This window comes from Melopsittacus undulatus, chromosome 6 (genome assembly GCF_012275295.1).
Source record: "Melopsittacus undulatus isolate bMelUnd1 chromosome 6, bMelUnd1.mat.Z, whole genome shotgun sequence".
NCBI lineage: Eukaryota > Metazoa > Chordata > Aves > Psittaciformes > Psittaculidae > Melopsittacus > Melopsittacus undulatus.
In genome coordinates this window covers 60491829-60516076 of record NC_047532.1, presented here as the reverse complement: position 1 = coordinate 60516076, position 24248 = coordinate 60491829, and the positions used below count along the sequence as shown (strand labels likewise).

General features: G+C 38.4%; 1 protein-coding gene across 1 annotated transcript in view; it reads right to left on the bottom strand.

Annotated features, from left to right (window-relative positions):
- Positions 1-24248, bottom strand: part of NTNG1 (netrin G1) — a 171162-nt gene that overhangs the window by 101576 nt on the left and 45338 nt on the right. The window contains exon 3 of the mRNA XM_034063872.1: positions 2050-2690. Coding sequence (XP_033919763.1) covers positions 2050-2690 — 641 coding nt within the window. The remainder of the gene's footprint in view (positions 1-2049; positions 2691-24248) is intronic.

Below are 24248 nucleotides of genomic sequence, written 5' to 3'. Positions count from 1 at the left end.
TTACATGATTCTAATCTAGTTAGGCACTATTACACAGCAGATATTTCTTTTAAAGCATGTGACCAATTACTGCAGCATTTAGACAACAAGCATCCACATCAGATAACTCCTCTGTACAGTCACGCTTCATTTCTGTAATTTTTCACAAGATTGCTATGCCCCTGATGTGCTTGGAAGGCTTCTGTTTCTCATTTGCATGCAATGCACTCTTTTTTAATCCTCCAGATGTTTTATTTGATAAAGTATTGATAGTCTAATTGAAATCAAATTAAAATCCAAATGGGTTTGTGGATCAAGAGCAGCTTTTTCTTAAGGAGTGAGGACCTTCCGATCCTGAGCTTTGGTATGATGCCTCTGTAGAGCTTATCTGTGTGGAGCACAGTGGAGAAATGATACACATTGAGCAGAATGCTCAATGTTTTGTTATATACTGAGGTTTTGTTATATACTGAGGCTAATCTTACCAGACTATTTAAAACAGTACCTTAAGCTGTCCATGATCCACTCAGCCCTCTCAAGAGACTTCTGGAAAATAATTTACTATGTAACTAATGAGGGTTACAATAGGAATTCTTAAACTAGCAACATTCATCTTCCAGTTTCACATGTTCAGCTACTGACTCGATCTATTCCTATGTATTTGGTGTGGACACGGAAGATTGCAAGTACATACTATGTAAACCTATGGTCCTGAGAAATGTTTCTGATATTGTATAAAAATATATTGCCACTGCAAAAGCACTTATGCATTCAAATCTGTATATGGAATATATTCTTCCTTTATATAAGCATATTTTTATATAAAAACTATTTATATAAAATTATTCCTTTATATATTAAAAATGATATTTTTCAATTATTACATCACAATAATTTGATTGTATTTTGATTTTATGTATCAATTTTTGCAATATGGAAATGCTTATGAACACGAAAGGGCAAACTCACTACAGCAGTAATAAAAATATAGTCATCACTGTTTCGTATAATCACTGTCTCTATTCTTTTTTGCACTCAGTTCTGTGCCTGCAAAAAATGCCCTGACCTTCCAAGATACATTAGCTTTTCTGTTCGTTTTGGTACTTAGCTTCTCTCTCTCAAAGAAAGAGATGTGTTTAACAACGAAGATTTGAACTCTCTATAGAAGAAACAGAGGAGAAGGAAAAAGTACATTAGAGAGGTGAGTGAATTGCTGATAAAGAAGGTCCCATTTATATCTTTAGAAGAAATTGGTGTCCAAGATACACATAAAGGGTATCAACCTCTTGCCTGAAGTCATTAGTCAGTTAGCTTGAGTTTGGAAGAAAATTTTCCAATAGGAATGTCAATGCACAGTTATTATTTCTGGGACCATGGCACATGATACCAGCCACTGCTTGCCCTAGAGGGACTGTTTGTCTCAAACCCAGCTGAGTAATCATCTTCATGTTCAAATCAGTCTCTATAAAACAGTGCTGTATTTTGTGGTGGGTTTTTTGGTGGGTTTGTTTTTGGTTTTGTTTTTCTTATTTATTTTATTCTTCATTTTACTTCAGCTTCACTGTATTTCAAAACTAATTTAAGTGCAAGTAATGGACTCTAATCTCTGCCGCCTTCCTTGTTCACAGGCAGTTCTTAGTCAGACCTAGTGGGAAGGGTCTGCAGAAGAGCTGCAGTATCAATCACGGCTCACATGAAAGGCCTGAAAAAGTCAAATGATAAGACAGAATCTCTCTTTTCAGTTAACTACCATCAGATCAGGCTCCAACTGTATAAAAGCAGAAAGTGTCTTGATGCCATGGTGAATTTCTGAGCCCACATAAGAAACTGTTAATACTATCCTGCTCGTAAGACCTAGGGCTCAAGATCCCAGGCTAGTGCCTGTGAACACCCAGGACTTTGTGTCACTGAGTCAGAAACTTCTATCATGAAAAGTAACAGACTTCAACTGAGCCAGATTTCCAATGAACATATCTTGGCAGAAAATGTCATGTTTGGGAAATAAAGGGTTTTGAATAACCCCTAAAAGCAAATACATATGCTTGTTTCTAAAAGTATATATTTTCTTACCTTCCATATACCCTTATGTCTGAAATTGCATAAAAATAGCGTGCCAGGTGTTGCTCATCTACGTATATTTCTCCAGTTGCTGGCCTGAGCAGTCTTATTCTCAGATCTGTGATGGTAAAGAAATCTCTTAAGTTCTTGGTTGTGTCAAGCTGGCCATAAAGAGAAGCCATATTATGAAGCCGAGGTCCAGCAAAAAAAGCAAATCTATCTTTGATTTCAAAGTGGATTATTTTACTATTTGTCATGTACCCAGTAGAGTATTCTTCTGTGCAAATGATTTCTAGGACCGTGTGCTGTGATAAATCCCTCACTGATTTTGGATCCATGTGGAAAGCATCTAAGCAGTCTGTGGCATAATATTGGTAGGGCTGCCATGTTCGTCCATAGTCAAGTGATTTCTCCAGGATCATTTGGTCTGGACGGCCAGATTCAAAAGTGATAACTATGTTATCTGTAAGCTCAATGGTTTTGTTCCAGGAGAGTGTAATATTCACATGAAGAGGCTTTGGATAATCCTTCCAGGTTGTGGACTGCCAAAATGTGGAGGGATGTCTTCCTTCGAGATCGAACATCAGTTCTGGAGGATGAGCCAGTTCTTGGGTACTCGCATCACATTCATTATTGCACATGTAGGGATTCCCCTGGAAAAGAGCAAAGCAGTGCTATGAGAGGCACAGTATAGGTGGCTGTGATATATAAAGATGTTGCTTGTCTGGCACATGACAACTGCTGCTTTTTCTCCAGAACTGAAAACAAGAAAGAAAAAACAAATATTTGCAAGGAATATCTCTGTGTTAGCTATATTTCCTCTGGCTCTTTTACCTGTTAATGTACAAATGCACACATATACAGCACTTTTGCTTCTGTAACATAGACATCTTTCTGAGTATGTTTTAGAGAAAGAAAAGAGTTTATCTGCTCTGAATGACTTGGACCAGCAATTGAGTCACAGAAGGCTGAGCAAGTCTCTAATAGCTCAATAACTCCAACTCTTCCTAGAAAGAAGAAGCAGACAAAGAGAATTTATTTTTTAAAGCAAATATGTTCCTCAAAAGCTCTGCTCACGGAAGAAGTAATTTTTAGGGTAAGTGGTTTGAGGTAAGCAGTGTAGCCTGTACATACGTACTCAGTATGAACCGCTACCTAGTACACCTTCTAGTTTCCTTTCACTTGGGTGTGAAATTTATCATGCTTAACTGTGTTTCCAGTTTAGCACTGGCTTGCCTTAAAACATTTACACTTGCTACCAAAAGCCATTAAGAAAACAGCACTCTGCCAGCTCTGGGGCTTGATTTAGATATCTGCCATCTTATTATAGGGTAGCAAAGTACTTCAGGAAAGACTTTTCATGAGGCACCAGCTCCAATTTGTCAGGACAAGATAATCCAGCACTTGATTAGGTGGGAGATGTCAGCAGCTCTAGCTGGAATGCTGCCGAGGTGGCTAGAGCTCTGAACTGTGGGTTGAGTTAAAAACAGCAACAAAAAAAGCTTGCCGATAGTGCACAGCTTTTACTGCTGCTTGTCCTCTGCAGCAAGGTGAATGTGCATTATTCTCTTCTTGGCTTTTTGATACATTAACCTGCATACTACAGTCTTGGGCTTCTTCACAAATGCTATTTTGTCTGCAGATAGGGGATATCTTGAAGCAGTTGCCAAGATATCAGGCCTCATAGGCTGCACTGAATTACGTTTTTCTAATTCTGGCTTTCAAGAGTACATTAACATTTTGCCACTTGCTCATTCTGTGTTTGTTTCAGGAAGCAACTGCTGCTCTGTATCCTTCCCTTCACCTTACACACAGATTGGTGAAGAAACCATGTGTCTCTCGATTGATGGTCAGCACTGCTGGGGAAAAAGATGCACATGCCTATACCTAGCAATGCTCAATAGAGGCAGAAGTGTAGCTGTTGTTATTAATAAGTGTAGTTGTCGTTAATCAGAGTTCACCTCACCTAGCCTGAAAACAGAACAAGCCCTGATATGATAATCAACCTTTTCTTTCCTTATAATTACAGTTATGCTTCTCTATGCTTCTCTCCATCTCAAAGGCCCAGGGCAATGAAGCAATTCAATGCTATCCAGTGTGAGAAATGGGTTTCAAATATGAATTTCCACCTTGGCTGCTGCTCTGCTCCTTGACATACTCCCATGAAACATAAGTAAAGGGGCTTCTGCACTCACTTTGACCTTCCCACTAGCAACTTCCTCTTACATAGGCAGGTAAATACTATTTTCTTTCTCATTAATACAGCTGAATGCTAAAACTGATGATTCACTGGGTTTCAAAGTTAAAGAAAAAACTACAAGATGACAAAAAGGGTTATTTGGGAAGCAGCACACTGCTTGTTACACTGACAGCTTCAAAGCATACAGCTGTAACTGGAAATATTCTGCAAAACGTGTCTGTAATAAGTCCCTGTTATAGCTCTGATTTCAAGCCCATGGTTACTATTTCTATGTCTTCCTTTTGAATAAAACAGTGAAAATCAAAAAATAAGTCAAGCAGAATAAAGTAAACACCATATTTTTTTATTATTTAAGCTCCATTTATTGTACTAGACACAAATGCCAGAATTTAGTAACTTAGTTAAGCCTTTTCTTTACCTTAGGGAAAATATACGTATTGTGAAATCTCTAAGGTACCAGACCCTTTGACTATCTGTAAATATTAGTTTTGCAGAAAATGCTCATAATTTCATAAATCACAGCTTTTTGTGGTTTACTAGATAAATTTGGTCACTTCAGTAACTGTCACCATGAAGCTGCTTGTGTACTTATAATGTATATACTTCTGTCATTGCTTTGGTAAAAGCAACTTCACTGGGAGGTCATGGTTATAGAAACCCAGCAAGTAAATGTTTCTGGCTAGCCAGACAGGTGCATTAAGCACTGCTGAGGGATGGCCTTGGTTTTCTGCTTCACAAGCAATCACTGAGTCTGTTGTGATTCTTCATGTTAAAAACTAAAGCCGCTCTGATCCGCTAGTCCCTGGGTGCTGGAGAAGGCATGTTTTATGATTTCCAGTGAGTAACCTGGATTGTGTGGGATATATTATTTCTTTCTGTATATGAGTTGACTTCTTTAGCTCCCTTTTTCTTTCATCCTTTCCTTTTTAGCAAATGCTGAGGTGCGAATATAATCAGAAAATGCTGGGAAACAGGGCTCTGTCAAAACACAAGCTAGTGTGAATGTAGCCAGATCATAAAAACTGGTGGCAAGAAGGTACCTGAAAGAATGGTGCTGTGAATGCTAAAAATCTGCCTTAGCTTGCTACTGAACGGTAGTCTACATCTCTGTGCGCATAACACTTTCTGGGACAGATGAGTCTATTCTAATTAATGGCAGAGGATAGTGAGAAATGGATCAGAATCACAGTGCTGCCCATGCACCAGAAACTCTTACCAGCAGTATCAGCGGCACAACCTAACACAGAAACCTTGGGGTAAGGAAGTCATTGAAAATGAAATTGTAAGGAAAACGTTCAGGAATATCCTCCCCGGTAAATGGAATTATTCTTTTAATTTTATAGCACAAAATTATCTCTTAAGAGGTGAATGATTCGATGACACCAAAATAATCTGTAGGTTGTTTAGTATTCTAGTGAGGAAATTGGGACAAAAAAAAAAATTCTAAGCCGACGTGAGCCAATAAAATAAACGTCCTGAATTCTGACACAGGGAAATGATGATCTTAGGTGAGTTCCCCTCTGCCTACTGACATGACAGTCCCTGATGTGATTTTGAAATATTTAATATGATTATTGCTTCAGAGGCTTGGAGTCAGATTCTAGTTTGATTTTTTTTTTCTACCAGCAACTTGGCTATGTTTCACTTTAAGTGTACTTTGCATATTAAGTCATACTTATATGACCAAAACAGTGTAAAGGTGTCTGACCCTACATAAATATCCCTTAGTACATGTCAGTATGAAAACAATTAATTTGGGATTAGTTATGTATTTTAATGTATTGATCTCTGTGATAATCCTCTTTAAGACCTCTACCTTGGTAAAATGAATACAGCAAAGGAAAGCTTTCCCCAGTTTGTGAAAACTAAGCCCATTCCATGTTGGGCACACCTACAGGACTGGAGCATTAGCAGTTGTAAGTAATTTTGTGATCAGTAGGCAGCATTAAATAACTCTTCATTTAAGCCTTCCAAGCAGCAGGTCTTCAGCTGGACAAGGTGGAAAATATGTATAACTTTTCAAAACAATATTTAAGCCATTAGGAGATTTCTAAATAATTAAACACTAATAAATACTTCTAAACATTTACTGCCAATTAGTGTAAGAGGTAACTGAGGCTTTCCCAACACCATGACCATCTAAAAGAAACCCACTATTTTCCTGTGCAGTAATTGCAAACTGATATTAAATAGCTCCTTGCAGGCAGGCAAATTAAGTTGCTATTTATTTTTTTTAGGCTGCTCATGGAATTAAGAATATTACCAAAACTAGCGGCATAGTCAAAAAGTTTTGGCTTTATGAAGGGGTACCCATTTTCTTGTATGGTGAGGGCACGTGGCTGTATCACATGGTTTGATCATGCTCAGCCTCAGCTGTAAAAACCAGAGCTGCTTGGGAATCTGCTGACTAGGGCTGACTGGTCCCAGTAGGTTTTCCTCTTAATTAGCTGCATTTAGTTTATTTTAGCACACAGTGATATCTGTTTGTACCAGCCAGCTTGAACTTTTATAGTGGTGTCTGAGGTATTCTGCAAGTATCCCTGTCTGGGGTGGGGTGCTGGGGCTGGCCTTGCTCCCTCTGGGCAGGAGCATGTCTTACCACACACACCTTCAGGACTGGCCTGGTGAACGGGTGGAAGGATGGGACAGTGACCCCAGAGTGGGTATTTTGGTTAAAAACAGGGGTCCACCAGCAGTATGAATGTCAGGGGAGCCAGCAGCAGTGCTGCAGCTGCTGTTAAAGGGTTAAAATCTGAGTGCTGCCATTCAGGTGAAACCTGTCCATCCAGACAGCTACTCAGTGGCACCTAGACAAGCTCAGGGCTTGCATGAAGCTGTTGCTTCTTTCAGTCTGCTTCTTGTCCACACTAACACGTCAATGGACCTTTTTAGTCAGGAGCACAGACAGAGAGGCTTAAACCTTCTGCAGCGCAAACATTGGAAACTGTATGACAGATTACATGCTGTAATAGATACCTGCCTGAATCCCTACAGAGAATTATAACTTGCATTTTCAAACTGGTGAAGGCTGCTGAGGTCAAGCAGGCCAAGATTTTAAGAAGCAGCAAAATCAATTTTCAATAAGTGGATCACAGCAACTGATTTTTATACTGCTGCCTCAAGATAGTTAGCTCAGATGCAAAAGACAATAAATAAATACAGCCTGTCTCACATCTGGAGTGAGGTGGTGCAGTAAATTATTGCATTCAAGTCACATTTTTGGAAATAATAGAGTATTTCTGTTTTCCTTTCCAAAGATCCTTACAAGTAGTGGTACGGTGCTGTACATTGTACTAATAAGACAGTAATAGCTAATAGCAGCAATTGTCCTAATGCTTACATTTTGCATGTGTTTTCTAACCAGGAATTACTTGCTTACCATGACAGAGCCAGTTATGAACCCATTAACTGGGAGATACTTCTCATTTAGCCATTGTCATACTAAGGGCAAACAGGGTGGTGGAGCATTGGCAAGGCACAGAATCTGTCACATGATAATGGATGTTATCAAAGTCACTACATCCATTAGCTGCTTTGAGAGCATCTCAGTCAATGTCTGCAGAATTATTGTTGTGATGAAGACAGGGATGGCTGTAGACAAGAACATTTTACCGTCAGCTACCTTTCATCACTGCAGTGACAGCATTTTAAGTTAAAGTGATTTAAGAGAGAAAAAGTGCTAAAATCTCACCAGAAGATTTGATGCTTTTTCACAAAGCTCCCAAGTGAGAGGCATCTGGATGGCCAGAGAAGTACCTTGAACTGTGAGCTGCAGGCTGAACAATATACATTATCCAAAACCAGCAGAAAGAAAATAAAAGCATGTTAAATCAATAACTTCTGGGGAGATTTAAAAAGATTAAACCAGGGAGGATCCGACTAGCCAAAAACAAATAATAAAGCTTAACAACTTCATGCACTTGAAGCTTGAAAGTACATTGGAGCTTATGGCCCTGATCCTGAGACAAACTTGGTGCAAGCAGGCCCTTAAAATTCAGATTTTAAAAAGATAGTTAAATATTTAGAGATCTGTCACTTTGCCTTGTGGAACATAGACCTAGCTATATCTTCATGACAATACCTCTGTAAGAATGGGATCCCATCCCAAATTTACATATAGATGCAGAATTAGAGAGAAATGCTTTTGAATGATGAACCCTGTAATCCCTGATTACAGTGTACTATTTCTTCCAAAGCCTTTTGGTAGATCATGTGAAGACATTTCTGGCTTTTAGAATAGCTCTCAGATGATGAGAGCCTCTTTCCAATACTACAAACTGAAAATGTATAATAGGAAAATAATTTTCTATTTGCAGCACTAAAGGTATTGGTGCATTTGGCAAAGGCACTTAATTCCTAGCAGATGATTCTCTTTTTTCAGTTATGTTAGTTACTTTTTGGAAATGTTTTTTAATTTACTTTATGAGGCAAATGGAGTTTTGTTTAGTCTGAAATATCTCTACCCAATTTTTCTGGGGAAAGACTACGCAGTCCTAGTTGGTAATTTTATGCTTCTGAGGCTACCTTTGATTTGGCAACCTTGCTGATGTTAGTTTGACCACTTGATCCTTCTGGCATAACAGTACCTAAAGGCAGGTCTACTGGCACTGACCCAAGTGTGGTTTTGTTATTTCAGAAGCTCACTATTGGTGTTTTCCTCTTGTATCAGCAGGTACCTGGCAATATAATCACTTTCCTACTTACAGCTTTTGCAACATCAGGAGGTGCATAACATCGGGACCCCATCGTGCTGAGCTCTGGCTGAACAATATGTCAAATGTTCCAAGAAAACCTGTGTTTCTTTGTACACTGGATGCATATCTGGGTTTGAGAAACTGAAATCCCAGGGAACACAACATCCCTTTCTCTTGCATATTGCCACTTAGCCTGGGGAAGCCAGCCCAGCCATGACAGCACTCCTTGGACAAGACAACAGAGGGTATCAATCTCCAATATCATGCTTAGCTCACATCAGTATGTTTTTGTCTGAGCCACTTTTTCAGTGGCTCTGCTTTTCTAGCAACCTGATGGAGCTCCAGCAAGGAAGTTGTGTGAGAAATATGGCAGGTCCTCTCAACTGGGAATAGCTTCTACCATCAGTAACAACCTTGGATGTCTCTATCTTATATTTTGTGATTCCACACACATGTTCATTCTCTGGTTATTTTGGACTATCCATGAATTTAGAATGGGAGACATTGAGCGGGTAGAAAAAAAGAGATGTCTAAATCACTGCAGTTGAAAGGTACTATCCCTGGGCAATTGAAAGCCAGTGCAAAGGCAAGTTGGTCCATCACAGACAGTCTCAGTTGTTGCAGTGATCACAGGAATATGAGCATCAAAAAACCTGAGAAATCAAATTACTTTGGTGGTGACAGGGGGGATCAGGGTGCTGGAAACACTTAAAAAAATAAAATGTTTTTTCCTTCTTTTTTTTTCATTTTACATTACTGCAATCAGATTTTTGGTTCTTAAAGGAAATCTGTGGACAGCAAAAAGTCTGTGAAACACATCAGAACAGGAAGGGCCCCCACTGGCCTTAACAATCCCGACCAGCCCCACCTAGGTAGCAGGTTATAATGACCTTGACCAGACCCACTTGGGCTTCTAGCCCAGATCCTATTTAAGCTCAAGTTGGGGTATCTATTTAGCTTTCCCTTCTAGGTGTGTTTCAGGCCTGTGTTGTAGCTCTGTTTCCTGTTGTTCAGGATGAGATTGTCTTCATGACCCTGCTTTGTCCAGTCTTTGTGCCTGGGGATGCTGAGGGACTGGCTGTGTTTACTGGCTGCGCTCATGCTGTGTGGGATTGCACCTGTTGGTGAGGGCATGGCTGGGGTGTTCCCCTGCTCCCATGTGTGCCTCTGTGTTGGGTGACTCTGCTCCTGCTGTTCTTTGGCATTGCCGAGAGATTTGCAATGAGTGAGGAGATGGATGTAATAGAAATGCAGAGCTCCACAGCTTGCCCAAGGCAACAGTGGGGCTGATTTCTATTAGCTGAGTATGACATCAGATCATGGGATATCAAATCATGGGAGCATGGGAATTCTGTATGGGGAAAATTTCAGGAAGACTCGTGGTGTGAGAAAAGTGGAACACCACAGTCTAGGTGGTCCTCTGTACCATGCTGCTGAAGCTGGACCACCAAGCCCTTCTATGCAGGGCAGGGTTATCACTGGAAGCCATGCTTGGCTGGTGCTTCCTCTCAATGAATGAGATGTATGCAAGTGGCAAGAGCTTCTTTTTTACAGCCAATACAATTCAATAAGTAAATGTAGCTAGTTTTGTGTTTTTATTGCCCACAGACAAACTGAAGAAATACGCCTTGCAGCAGTGGTGGAGGCAGGTGGGACGTGATGGCTTCTGCAAAAGTTTCTTAGCTTTCTAACTGGTTTCCAGGGAAGTTCCGTTTTCTGCCCTGTGGCCCCTACTCCCACAGTAAGGGTTTCTGTGTCCTCCTGGAAGACAGCTTTTAAGCAGTATTTGTGGAGGCTCCTCCACAGCATTGATGCTGTAAGTCTTGGCAATTGAGTGTTTCCAGATGCAGCCCAAAAAATTTCAACCTGATTCCTGTGTGAATCAAGTGAAGTGAGCAGAAGAGAGCACCCATGTGGTGTTTAACTGATGAGCGTTCAGTGCAACTCTATCCTGTGCTAACTTCAGTAAATGCATCTTTGTTGGACAACTTTTTATGTAAACTTTTCATTGCAGCCCTAAAAAACTGTCAGTCATGCCCATATTCCTGTGTGAGGCTAGAAATGAGCTGTGTAGAAACACAGAAATTTTTAAGTCACTTAAAGACAAATATACAGTTTTGTAATGACTCAGATGAAAACTACATGTATCTGGATCTCTCCATTAAACACAGAATTATAATGATTTCTGTGTTTATATTGTAAGGGGAGTTAGACTGAAAACTTTCTTTCACCAAGCTATTACTGGTTAGTTATATCAGGATGGGCTTACACTGCAGTTTGAAAGTCTTCTGTCTTTAATGCATTTGTATTAAAACTTTGTCATCAAATCAGCTCTTAAATAGCTTAATGATAATGTTTCATGTATTTACTTATGACTTTTTTTTTTTTCCTCTTATCCAGGGTAATTTTCAATCTGAAGGTTTTTAAAGCATTATGTAGCTCGTTGACAGAGTTTCAAAATTATCTGACTGTGCACCAAAGCAGGATGACATAGCTTTTTAATAGCACACGGTTGTTCTACAGTCTCCAAACATTTGGAGTGGAAGTGAAAACTGCTGTATTTGATTTAAATGTTGAAAGTGGGTTATGTAAGCACACACAAAAATGTACAGTGCAAAATAACAAACTATACCTAAAAAAGGAAACAAAAACTTTTTTGTCTATTCCTACTGAATTTAAGTGGAGAGTAGTAAGAGAAGTCCACACTAGTACAGTGGTTACTATGAAGCAAATAATCCAAAGAAAAAACATCTTGAAAATTACATCCACTTAAATCTCTGTATTATTTGCTTCTTTGCTGGTTCGAACTAGGTAGTGGAAGTCTGAAATGCTAATGTCCTACCAGGAGGATGTAAAAACAACTTCAGTGCTTATGCCTGTGTTCATATAACAGCTCAAGTTAGATGTTAGCCTTGGCTGACTGAACATAATAGGTAGTATTCTTTACAACCAATGCTAAATAACTTGGGAATTTCCAGATTTGGTGAAGCTCAAATTACAGTTACAAAGCAGCATCAGATAGTTTCAAATGGGCAGGTTGAAGGCACATTTAAGAGTGAGCTTAAAGCTGCGTGTAGGCAGATGTGCACAAAGATTTCCTGTCCTGCCATGGCTTTGCAGCTTGCTTACCTGCTTGTTATCTTTTCCTTGTATTGCAGCAAAACAGGCTAAGGGCTTCCAGTCACTAAGGCTAATTTTACTCAAAATTATAGTGAGGTGACTCTTTAAAATGGCACTAATTCAACTCTTCTGGGTTTGGAGGGGGCCTTGAAAATATTGGGGAAAAAAAGAAGTAAGAAATCCCATTGAGCCACTTTTCCAGACTAGCAACTTCCAGTGGTTTCAGTGAAAAAATTTTTCCTTCAGACCTGCACCCTTGCTTGCTGTGAGCTCAGCCTTACCTCAAGCAAGCATCAGACATTCTAGCAGTGTGCTGCTTGCTTAGACCTCTCCCTGCTTGCCTCCTCTGGTACTCCTGTTGGGGAGCTGATGGGTACTGAGCTGGCAGCTTCCCTTTAAGGATAAGTTTCCTTAATGATGTCCCACATTTGTGTCTGGGTATGATGCTGCTGTATGGTGAGCTTTATAAAAGGGCTCATGTGTCTGGAAAGAGAGTATGTTTTTCCCCAGTCTTAGTCTTCCAGAGAATCAAGTCTCTGATCCGATATACTGCTTGGCCAGATGAATGCGGATTCTGCAGACAGGATGCAGCAGCTGGGGATGGAAGTGAAACTGCAGATAGATTGACTGGCTTAAGGGCAACATGAAAATGCACCCTAAATTGAGAACTAAGAGCTAAATTATGCTGTCATACTCATGCTTATCTGTTGAAAGGTCATTTAGGTATTCAAATAGCTACTTGAATGTGCAAGTGTTATTTATGCTGCAAAACACTGGTCTGGGGGTGTAAATGTGTACTGGACTTGCGTGCAACCAGTTATGTTCCACCAAATAGGCTTTCACTACATATGTCACCTCATTATGATTTAATTCTTACGAAGGGCAGCAGGATTTAGGACAATAAATTCAGATTATTCCCTTTCCTACAGTTATACACATACTACCTGTAAATGCTGCAGGGGTCTGCACTGATGGTATTGCCGCTGACATTTCTAAAATCTAAATTCAGGCATGAATAGTAGTGTTTTTTTTGCAGGCAGTATGTTTGTTTTTTTTTCCCTCTATATGTACGTATGTGTGAGCATGCTTCAGATGTTCTTTGCTTTATCTGGAAATTTAATTTTTTGATGAAGTGGAACTGTAGAATATGCTACACCTACAAACAGCTGAATTTGATGAAGGGTATGTCATGTTATCTCATTGTGATTGTAGGTTTTGCATTTTACTCTGAATACACGCAAAACTGTCATGATGAAGATTGAGATACCAAAATGCACTGTATCAAGCTATTTTAAGTGGCACAAAGTTTATACAAAATTATTTTCATGCAACAAAATGCACAATTGCAGTACTAGGAATTTAAAAGGCAAAATAACAAAAAGCAAACCCCAAACCTAATTAGCTGGTTTTGTAAAGACAGAAATCTTTTTTAAGTATTCACCTTCAGGAAACAGATCTGCCTTTTATTTCTCGCTTATGATTTCCACCAACTTAAAAGATGATATCTACTTGCCTAAATGGACAGCTACAGCAGACAGCCATTCTATATACATATACATATATATATTCATACTGAGTATGAATTATGGCAAGGCAATGAGCAGAAGGATACCAAGTCCTCCATGTTATTGGTTAATGGCTGCCTGTGTCGCCTTTAATAGTTTTTCTAGAGTGATTCTTGCTTTTCTATGGGAGACTTTTAAGACTGCTAGAGAGGATTCCTAAGTAGTAGCAACAGTTGAATAACTTTTGTCAAATATGCTGCAAAACATAGTTAGAAAAAAGTGTTTTCAGCTTTGCTTTGTTTCCCCCAAAATAAAGTCATCATCTTAGAAGAGATGGTCTAATCAAATAATTATACATGCTACACTGAGCAATGTGTATATTCATGAGAGCATGACCAAAATAATAAATTGTTTTACTAATCATCAAGATGAAACAAGCACTGAGTACAGTTCAAGAAACTGTTAATTCTCTAATTCTCAACATCTTTTACTTCATTATCATTGAAAGTAGACAGCTTTGATAAACCAAGGCAGGTTTTCTTCCCAACTACGGTAGTCCCTTTTTTTGCATACTATCACACCAGTTTTAAGAGGCTCCCCATGTAATAGGATGCAGTAATGCAGTGTATTGCTATGAACTGAGGATAGCAAAACTGTGTCACTTAAATAAGAAAACTTTATTAATTCATGTTATGTAATTTTGCATGTTTATGTAATGTTTTGCATGTTACTTTTTAGCTCTAAATCTCCAGATGACTTGTAAAGTACAGCTGGCCACAAAGTTATAGCTGGGGGAGATCAGACAGGTGAAGTGATTAGTGCTCAGACAAGTAGTGGCTGAGCCAGGAATAGACCCTTCTCCTTTGCCCCACAGGGCTTTTTTTCAAAGAGAATTTTTTGGCCTTTGTATTAATTCCCTGGCTAATGCCATAGAGAAAAGAAACTGCAGAGCCAGACAACAAATAAAAGGGACTGAAGAGATGGAAGGGATTCTTTTCTTGCTGGGGATGTTTCAGCTGCTCTTCTGGGACTATCTGCATCTGTAGGCACTGTTCATCCCACTTGAGCGTTATTGATTTTGTGCCTGTGGATTTCATGCAAAATTGTATTTCTACAATACCCATAGTTTTATTTCTAATTCTTAATGTCAGTATTGTTTTTGACAACGCCTGACCTGCTTCTGTATTACCAATGTGTCTACTGCCATTTTTAATAAGCTTTAGAGCCGCTGGATTAACACTGAATGTCAAACACCACAATTAGAATTGCTGATGTTATGCAGAAACACTGCTTTAATATATATATAAAAAAATCTGTCTTATTGCCACTGAATCTACACTCATTTCAATTGTATTTGATCATATTTTGTTACAGAATTCCCAGGCTCAGAGGACCCCTGTGTGTACGTGAACCACTTAAAGGAAGACTGAAAGGAACATAAAAGAAATGACAATTGTAAGTTAAATCAAATTTCACCTCATTTCTCTTAAAAGGTGTACTGCATTGTTTCCCCCTCATTTGTGTTTTTCAGGATGATAAGATAAATATTTTTAATGAAACACAGTGTATATGTACATAATGTGGAAATGTTCTAGGAACAAATTTGAATGTTGAATTTTATTATACAGGGAAGGGATATCTTATTAGTATTCACAATGAATAGTGTGATGTCTCTGCACATTCAGATTATAGCGCATAGTGCTCTGAAAGAGAACGAAGACACTCATCAAATGCACGTTAGGATACTGCACCAATAGAAGTAATTCAATCAAAAAAAGCCATACAGTATCTTTTGAGGAAGGGTTGCAAAATTTGTGATAAACTGGCAATTTGTTCAGTTCAGTTTGTCATGTAATTTCCTTTATTACTTATATTCATAGTAAAAAATAACTGTACAGCTCTGAAGAATATATATGCATTTCCTAAAATAATTTGTATTAAGGTTTATCTGCAAATTTACAGTTCAGGTATGGCATGTGCTTGCTTTTTTTCCTAACAACCTGTCATTTCCAGAACTTATTTCATCATAGCATATTGAAATATGGAGAATCCCAACTGGCTGGATAGCAGGGCAAGAGGAAATAAAGCAGCTGCTCTTCTGTTCCATGCAGAGGGCAGGGGCATAAAGCCTGCATGGTCCCTGCTGATGCCTCTCAGGCTCTGCTGCCTCAGGTGGGAGACTCGGAGCAATGCAAATATGGGATAAAACCAGTCCCCAGAAATATTTTATGGCCTCAGTTAACATCCCAAATGACACAGAGTACCTCCCAAGTCTGAATGAGAATTTTCTAATTGAAATAAGACCATCTCTAAGTGCAAGAAAGGCTCATGATAACATATGCAGTACTTTCAGTTAACACGGTTAACACATCAGATGTGTGACATGCAAACAAGTTCCTTGAACTGAGCCCAGCTTACTGAGTTGATTGTGAAGTAAATCAAATCTGGAGATGAAGAAGCTTCATTCACCATAGAGCTGTGGTAAGACTGCTGCAATAAGAGACTCCACTTTGAACCTCTTCATACTTCCACTGCAGCAAGGAGTAGACATTGGCACATTGATTGGGCCAGATCAGGCAACTCCACTAGTAAGAACAAGGAAGTCTGGGCTGTGTAGTGGTGCTCAGCATTTCAAGGCTGTTTGTTGTGCTGCCAATTCTTTATCTGTGCTGTTAACTCTCTACCAAGATTTAACTTGGATGCTTATGCTAGGACAAGACAACACTAATGAACATTGTAGGATGAATGTACCCTAAAATACTTAACTTTTGGCAAGCATTAGGAGGGAAAGTTTCTCACAGGGAAAAACAGAATGTAACTTTTCTATAATGGAAAAAAATAGACTTTCTACAATTGCCTACTAGGATGCCTGAAGGTAAAGTTTAAGAACAGGGATTCCTTCTATTCTAATACATTTCAGTCTATTACAGAGTAAGTTGATAAAAGAAGCTCTAAGTATACTAATTTTCTACTGTGCCACCCTGGCAAGTAATAAATTACAGCATATTACGTTCCCCATCAGGTCTACCCATCACAGACTTACAGAAGATGTGATAGAGAAACACCTTGCTAAAGTAATGCAATTAACTGCTGCCATGTGAAATCTGAAAAAATACGTTTTCTTATCCCAGCCTGTCTAGCTGTTCAACCATTTTTGAGCTAAATTGCTGATTAATGATATGCCGGTTGACTGTAGGACTACTTTCCAACAGATTCTGCTTCTTGTAGTGTTATAGGAAGGTCAAAACCTTGCACAAGCCTGCAATATCTTGGCTGTATAGCCCAGAAGCCAGTGATGCTCAGGGGCTGGAGTGTACCAGGACAGCCCGGTTTCATCTTCAGCTGCCTCACTGATGGGCACAATGGCAACATCACCTCCCTAACACTTAGATGTACTTCTCATACAAGCCACTCCTGTGGCTGGCTAAGGAGGCACACAAAACCAGAATGTGATGAAGTTGTCTTTCCACAATGACAGGTATGCTTCTTTGTATTCCTACAGTTACTCTGTAAATTAAACAACCTAGTGTTGTTAAGCATTTTTCTTTGAAAGGAGTTTTAGATTCCAGTTTGTACTATAGGAGGTATATGAAATGCACTTAATAGAATGAAAAATACCTGTTTATAAAATAAGTCACTATTTGTAAGGGCATAAAAATAAAAGACCTTGGAGAAGGTGAGGCATTCTTTCCTCCAACACAGAATTTAGGGCTGCACTATGCTACAAACCAAAGCCATATGCCTCATTGAAGGTATGCAGCATTTAGATCTTTCATATAGAAACACTGCATATACCATCAGAGTATTTTCAGGCCCTAATAAAGTGTTATAAGGATGCGAAGTGGCATAGCTTTGCTTATAACAATGTCTGTAGATAGCACACAAAGTCACCCTGTTCAATATGGCCATCTGTGACATGTTAATGCAAAAATAAAAATAAACAAAAAAACAACCTTTAAAGATATATGCCCTTAGATCTTTTAACTTTAATGTCTCCTAGTTTTTGAGTTGCATTTACTGAAAGTGCTGCAGTGAAATCAATGGCAAAATAAATTTTAACTAATAAGTCAACATAGGGCTCTAAATAACTTGAAATTGATATAAGATTGTTGTATAGCATTTGAATACATTAGTTAAATGATGCTTCATGTGGGCACTTGCAAATTCAAAAAGTTGTCCAACAGTTAAAAGATACATAAGAAGCCTATTGAAGCCTATTCATAACTCCGTGACATACTAAGGTTATTTTAAACGAGGTATTAATGCAATTTATTTGATAAGCAAGCTCAGAGGTACATGTCTTTGTCATTGAAGCTATTTACAAAAACAATAGCTTCTGTTTATCTCTTTCCTCCTTGCAAACATTCATGGCTCTCACTAGCTGTATTTCTCTATTTATCTGTATATATTTTGTAACACAGTGCTGACTAGCTTTATACTGTAAAACAAATTCCATCATCTGACATTATGCCCAGTAAAGTTCCTTCCTAAAGCTGCAATATTTCTTAGACTGCTTTTCTAGACTTAACATTATTTTGCAGATTTAAGAGTTGGAAACTTATAATTGCAACAATATATATATGTGTGTGGTAAGGTTGTAACAAAGAGCTTTAATTGCAAATATAAATATATATATATATGTAAAAGTTTGCAAAGATCTTTAACTTTGACTTAGCATTTTCTTCTAAGGTCCTGTATTTCCAAACCTGGAGAAACTGCCTGCATTCATGTGGATGACTGGAAACATGGCTGTTGCCAAAATACTGGATATGATGCTCAGGAATAGTAACTTCTGATTTACTTTTTTTTATTCTGCAAGCAAATAAGAAGAAAGCCATTTAAAACTGTGAGTATGCTGAATATATGAAGAGATATTTAAATATTTATTATGTTATAAAATAACCTTATGCCACATAAAATATTTTATTAGGACTTCATGATTTTATTTAAATTCTCTGGAGTTTCTCTCAATGAGGTAAATCCGATGCTGAGATTCAATTAATTTAATTCCTAGTCAAGAATTCACTGAAACCAAGAGATGTTATTACTGAATAAAAGCTGAATAGCAGTTGAATAAAAGCTCCAGGAGGTATCCCAGTACTTATGAGGTCCCAGATCATCCTGTCATTTCCAAGCAGCTTTTAGCTTTGCACACATCATCCTTCTCTGAAGCTGGCCTGCTTTGGCATCAGCTATTCTTCCCCACTGTCAGTGGAGGAAAGTGATTTGCACTAGTTTTTGAGTGAGGAAAACTAAAAGCTACCACTCTGCCCCTGCAGCTTAGAGATGGGGCAGAGCTGAGGACTCTGTGGTGCCATGTGGCTATGGGATCAGGGCAGTGGCCACAGCCCCACTTGAAGACAGATAAAAAGGTAGTAAAACAGCTGAATGATTTGAGTAAATCTGAAGGCTATTGTATTTCTCTGGGTGTAAGGCAAGTGTTTTTCGTAGCAATGCTTGCCTTCTCGGGTACCACCTTTTGTTAATTAAAGGAATGCTTTATAATAGAGTAGCTGTCATAGATGATATTAATTGCTATCACCTTGGTATCTTAATTAAATTACACCACAGGCTATAAGTCCTTCAGTGCACCTTCACTTAAGATGCTTGATGTTTGTCGGTCACCATCATGAATGAGATTTTGTGGGTTTGGGCTTTCTTTTTAATATCACCTACAAGATGCATGGTTTTATTAGGTGATCTAGGCTAGCAAGGCAAAGTCAGGCATGGGCTGATGTAACTATAAGAGATAAACAAGCTGAACAGGCAGATTCGTTGTGGTTCTTACTAGCTTTCATACAATAATACTTATCATTCTGCAGAACAGTTTAACATAAATTATGTCAAAATGGTGCTCAAATTCTGGGGTTTGTACTGGATAGCCCATATTTTCCATTAAAAACATATGTCAAAGATTATTATAAACTCAATGTTTCTCATCCTGCTATTCATTCCTATTTGCAGCTGAAGACTGCCAGCACATTTTCAGCTTACCTTGTGGTCCGAGACACAAATGTGTTGAAAACCATAGGTTTCTGTAAAATGTTTATAGTTCAGTTACATTAATAAGATTAACATCATGATCTAAACTAAACAGAGAAAGAAAAAAAAAACCAAACCAAAATCAACTTTCTGCTGGCTGCCAAATGTATTAATTATTGTTATTTGTTTACACATTGGCATTGCAGTAGCATGTCACTGGGTGGTTTGAGCCCACAGCCTGCTGAAGGGCACTGCCCAACCAGGGACAATGACAACCTCTGCCTGGAGGCATTCGCCATCTTGACAACATTTTGATACATCTGATTGTCAGTTTTATTATTCAGTTGATGGCCAGCTGCTCTTTTGTCACCATTACAATGACATGCTGTCTGGTATGCATTGGTCTTAAGCTTGGGTGTTTGCTTGTTGCACTACTTTGGAGAAGGGGATACATACCAGCTATATCCTACGCTCCTAAATCCTGAGTAGGAAAACTTCAGGAAGCAGTGTAAAGAATAACAAGAAGGTGAAGTCTTAAATGCTTTTGGTGGTATTATTCTGGCATTTGGGGTGGACAGGTTTTCACATGTCCCTCTTAATTTCCTCTAAAGACTGCAAATCTTTGTATGAATTTAAATTGAAGCAGATTTACTCTGAGACACTGAATTACATCAACAGTAGCAAGAGCCTGTAAGATGAAATTCTCCCATAAGAAATAGGAAGAAAAATAATGAAGGGACACATTGTGTTCAGTGGGGGATACTGTGAATAAATCAATCTCTTAATGAGGAATAATCGTAAAGGCTAGAAGAATGACATTATTGCTATAAGTGACGTACCCCTCCAGTCATTTCAGATGAGGATTTCTATCCCACTGTGTTTTACTGTTTGGAATTTTTTTATTATTGGACTTCACTTCATGTAAAATTAATTATTCCTTATTATATCTGCATTAAAAAAACCTCACCAATTATGAAGTATGACATTTAAAATAATTCACCAACTGATTTTAATTAAATTACAAACAGAGAGAATGTTCTGCAAATGGAACTGCTGCTCTGAGAGCAGGCTGCAGCACACTACAAGCACGGCATTAGTGGAAAAGTCAGTAATGAGATATGTGCACACTAGGCTTTGGAAACAAAACTTTTTGGAACTGGAGCAACACCAATAATAATAATGAAATGTAAGTGTGATCTTGTAGGACAATACAGCATTCATCCATAGCAGCAGCACCCCAGACTGCAGTCTCCTTAGTGGTTTCACTCTTTGTATTTTCAAAAGGGCATCTGCAGTATAAGTCAGATCAATGATGAGAAGGCTGCATGATGGATTTATTTTGGGTTTTGAATCTTTAGTAGGGCAGATGAGTAAGAAGGGCTGAGGAAGGCTTACTTAATTTTTGCAATCATCCAAGACAAATAAAGTACTTGCAAGGACAATACAATTCTCTTCTTTCGATATAGTTGCCTTTTCAGTGTTGGAGGAAACTCATGTTTTTTTCACTCTTGAGTGACACGGTGCAGAAGTTAGGAAGCAGATTCTGTGCTATACCCTTAAACTACTCCAGAGCTTGAGGGGAGATGATCTTTAGCCGCCTGGATCGTATCAATAGCTGCTGAATAAAAGCTCAGGAAAAAGATATATTTCCTTTTTACTGCTGTAAAAAATCTAGTTAAAATCTGGACTATATTGCTTACATTCTCATCTTTAATGAAATGTTATAGGAAATTTGTGTAAGTCAGGATAAAGTCGGAATAACTTTTGTGACTTCATTAAAGCTGCAGTAGACAAAAAAAAATACGAAATGAAATTCTCAAATATGTATTAGATTTTCCTGCAGTGGCCTTAATTGAAATATTTTTTTTTCTGAAAAACGCATTAAGACTTCAGAAGATGAAGATTTTGATACTCACATGTGTAAACTAAATCACATTGTGGTTCCCTGACCAATCACAACTGATGCTGGTATCATTATTGGGATTTTACTTGTCAAAGTGTTACAGAATCGTTTACTGCTTCAGAATTGGAAAGTGTCAGGGACAGAGGAGCACCACTCAGGCAATGCTTTTCATGGGAAGCATTTACTGACGCATGCTGTTGCAAACATTCTGGCCAGAGAATAAAATGTGAAGTCTTTATTCACAGATGAGAGCCTTTACTCCCCAAAGTAGCCTTCCTGGAGTCACTTCAACTATAATTGAAAGTCGATTGTGTGAACCACATGTGATGCTGCATAAATGGGATCAGTGATGGGAGCGTCATGGAATGCCTGCTTGCAGGAATCCTGCTCTAAGGCATGGCAGTCCATACTCCTGCATTTCTACAGGTAGGCTTTGAGGGGTGTTCTTGGTCAAGAAAGTAGTCTGAAAACAAAGTCACTGGGGGGAAGAAAAAATAGAGTACAACTAAAATTTGACACAAGTTAGTAACAACTGTCGGCAACACCGGATAAAACTGAAATAGAGATGTGATAATGGTATGAAACGGAAAAGGAGGAGTGTGAAGAACTGAGGTCATCAAAAATAAAAGGCAAAAAACAATTGAAGTTTAAAAAAAGGCAACTTCTTTTTGCTTTCCCTCATCCTTAATCCTCAATTATTTCACATGATTCCTTTGACTATAAAAGCCAGGAAGCCACAGCTAGGTCCTTCTTTCATAAATGGTAAAGGTGATACTGGGGGTCCTGCTGACTCTTGAAAATGACAATGCAGAAGGTATGCTGTTAATGCTGTCCTACTTGTTTGCTAGGAGCATGCAGAAGGTCCCACTTACTTACCAGGTATGAGCAAACCTCCTAGAGGCAGTTTACTCACTGGACCAACTATCTTTCCAGTCAAGGTTCTGGCTAAAAAGTACTTTTTCTCTCCTTCTTCCTTTGATCTCTCTTTCTTGTTTTCTCAGGTATTTGGCTATGGATCCTTTTCTTTTCTTAGAACATATTATAGCAAAAAGTACTTGTGCCTATCTCTCCTCATAACTCTGTTTCTGACCAGTCATGCCCATAGTCACTATTTTAGTTATGGTCCCAATTTCTTTGTTTTAGGACAACTATTTTAATAAGCACAATGCGCAGCATTTCACCCATCCTTAATCCTAGTACAGTGGATGTGCTCACATGGGAAAATCAGGAAATAACTAAAATAGAAAAATGCCCATCTATGCCAGTGAGACTATCTTGTGTTGGTAACATGAGCACTGAAAGTGTAGGGATAGTAGGATCACATATGATTTGGAAGTTTCCAGAGATCTTGGCTCCTCATGCCTACCTTTTTAAAATATGTGCTAACACAGTCCAAATAGCATAACTTTAATCAAGTACATAAATCACGCCTTCATTTTGCTGGGTGTGAGGTAAAGAATGGAGTGTCAGGTCTGAGGGCAGCAGCTTATCTACAGTGAGGAATTTTGCACACAAGAAAAGCATTAAGAAAATAAAAGGTCTCTGTCTTAAGAAGGGTAAAGAAAATGGGTTGGAAAGGTACTAGATTACAAAAAAAAAAGTGAATTAAATCTTTTTCTTATTGCTTAATTTCCTCTCATTCTTCCAGCTTAGTGGACACTATGCTAAGTGACAAAACAAGTGGTAAAGACCAAGACATGAACTTGTTATGCAGAACAACCAGAAGTGCTACTTTGCAAGTCCTCTTTTTTTATCTCCCCTCTTTTCCCCAAAAGTCTAAAGATGCTGTCATAAAGAGTATATGTTTATGAAGCAGAAGTGAGCTCATAACGGAACTTGACCACAATACGTATTTATGGTTCACAATGTTAAGTAATTTTACTTAACATGTCATTTTTAAAACTAAATGCATAAGAATATGAAGGAGGAAAACTATATGAGACATGGCAGATGCACTATGGAAGATTTGTAAGTTTCCACTGAAAAATAAGCTGGTGCTGTGGTTCACTGACACTGTATTTTTCCAGCATAAGGCAGCTCTAGCAGGTAAGTGTCCTACAGAGTTTGACAAATAAGTCTACCTGGTGCCTCTAAAATATATTTTTCAAATGAAGGAAAGATCTCAGGAGTTTAATATCAACTTACTGGATGAGCCATCTTGTGGGCATGCACTAATCACTGCATTGAGACTGGTATCACTGCACAGAATTTTGTTTGAATGCAGAGTTTTAGTGGTACATCAAAACTGGTTTATGTTGATTCTCCCTGTGGAGCTATTGGGGCATATCCATCACCACTACATCTAGTACCCTCTACTTGACAGTTTATCTCAGCCTAACTGCTAGAATGAAAAGGGTCCTCATATATAATCTTAGAGCAATTATGAGTGCTATGTTTTATTAGTTTTGCCTTCTTTTTTTGCCAACTTTTCAGGACCTCATACTTTTGTTATTGTAGACGGTTGTTTATGATCTTATGTTTGGACAAAAAAAAGATGAAGAACAGGTCAGGAAACATGGACTGAGAGTCTATCTAGTTAATTAACATATTTCAGGGCCTTTATTCTTCACCAGGTCCAAGCATGTCCCCTAATTTAACTTATATTTGAATTTATTCTTATATTCCTTTAAAGGATATATCGTTAAAACTTCCAGATACTAACTGAAATATTGTGGGTTTTCTTTTTTCTTTTTTTTTCAAAGGAAGCCTCATGTTCCCACTTTTGCCTCAAACCAGCCAATTTCTAGGAGAAACACCAAGTAATTCACTGCATTTGCCTGCAAAGCCTAGGTCACTCTGTTGTCAAA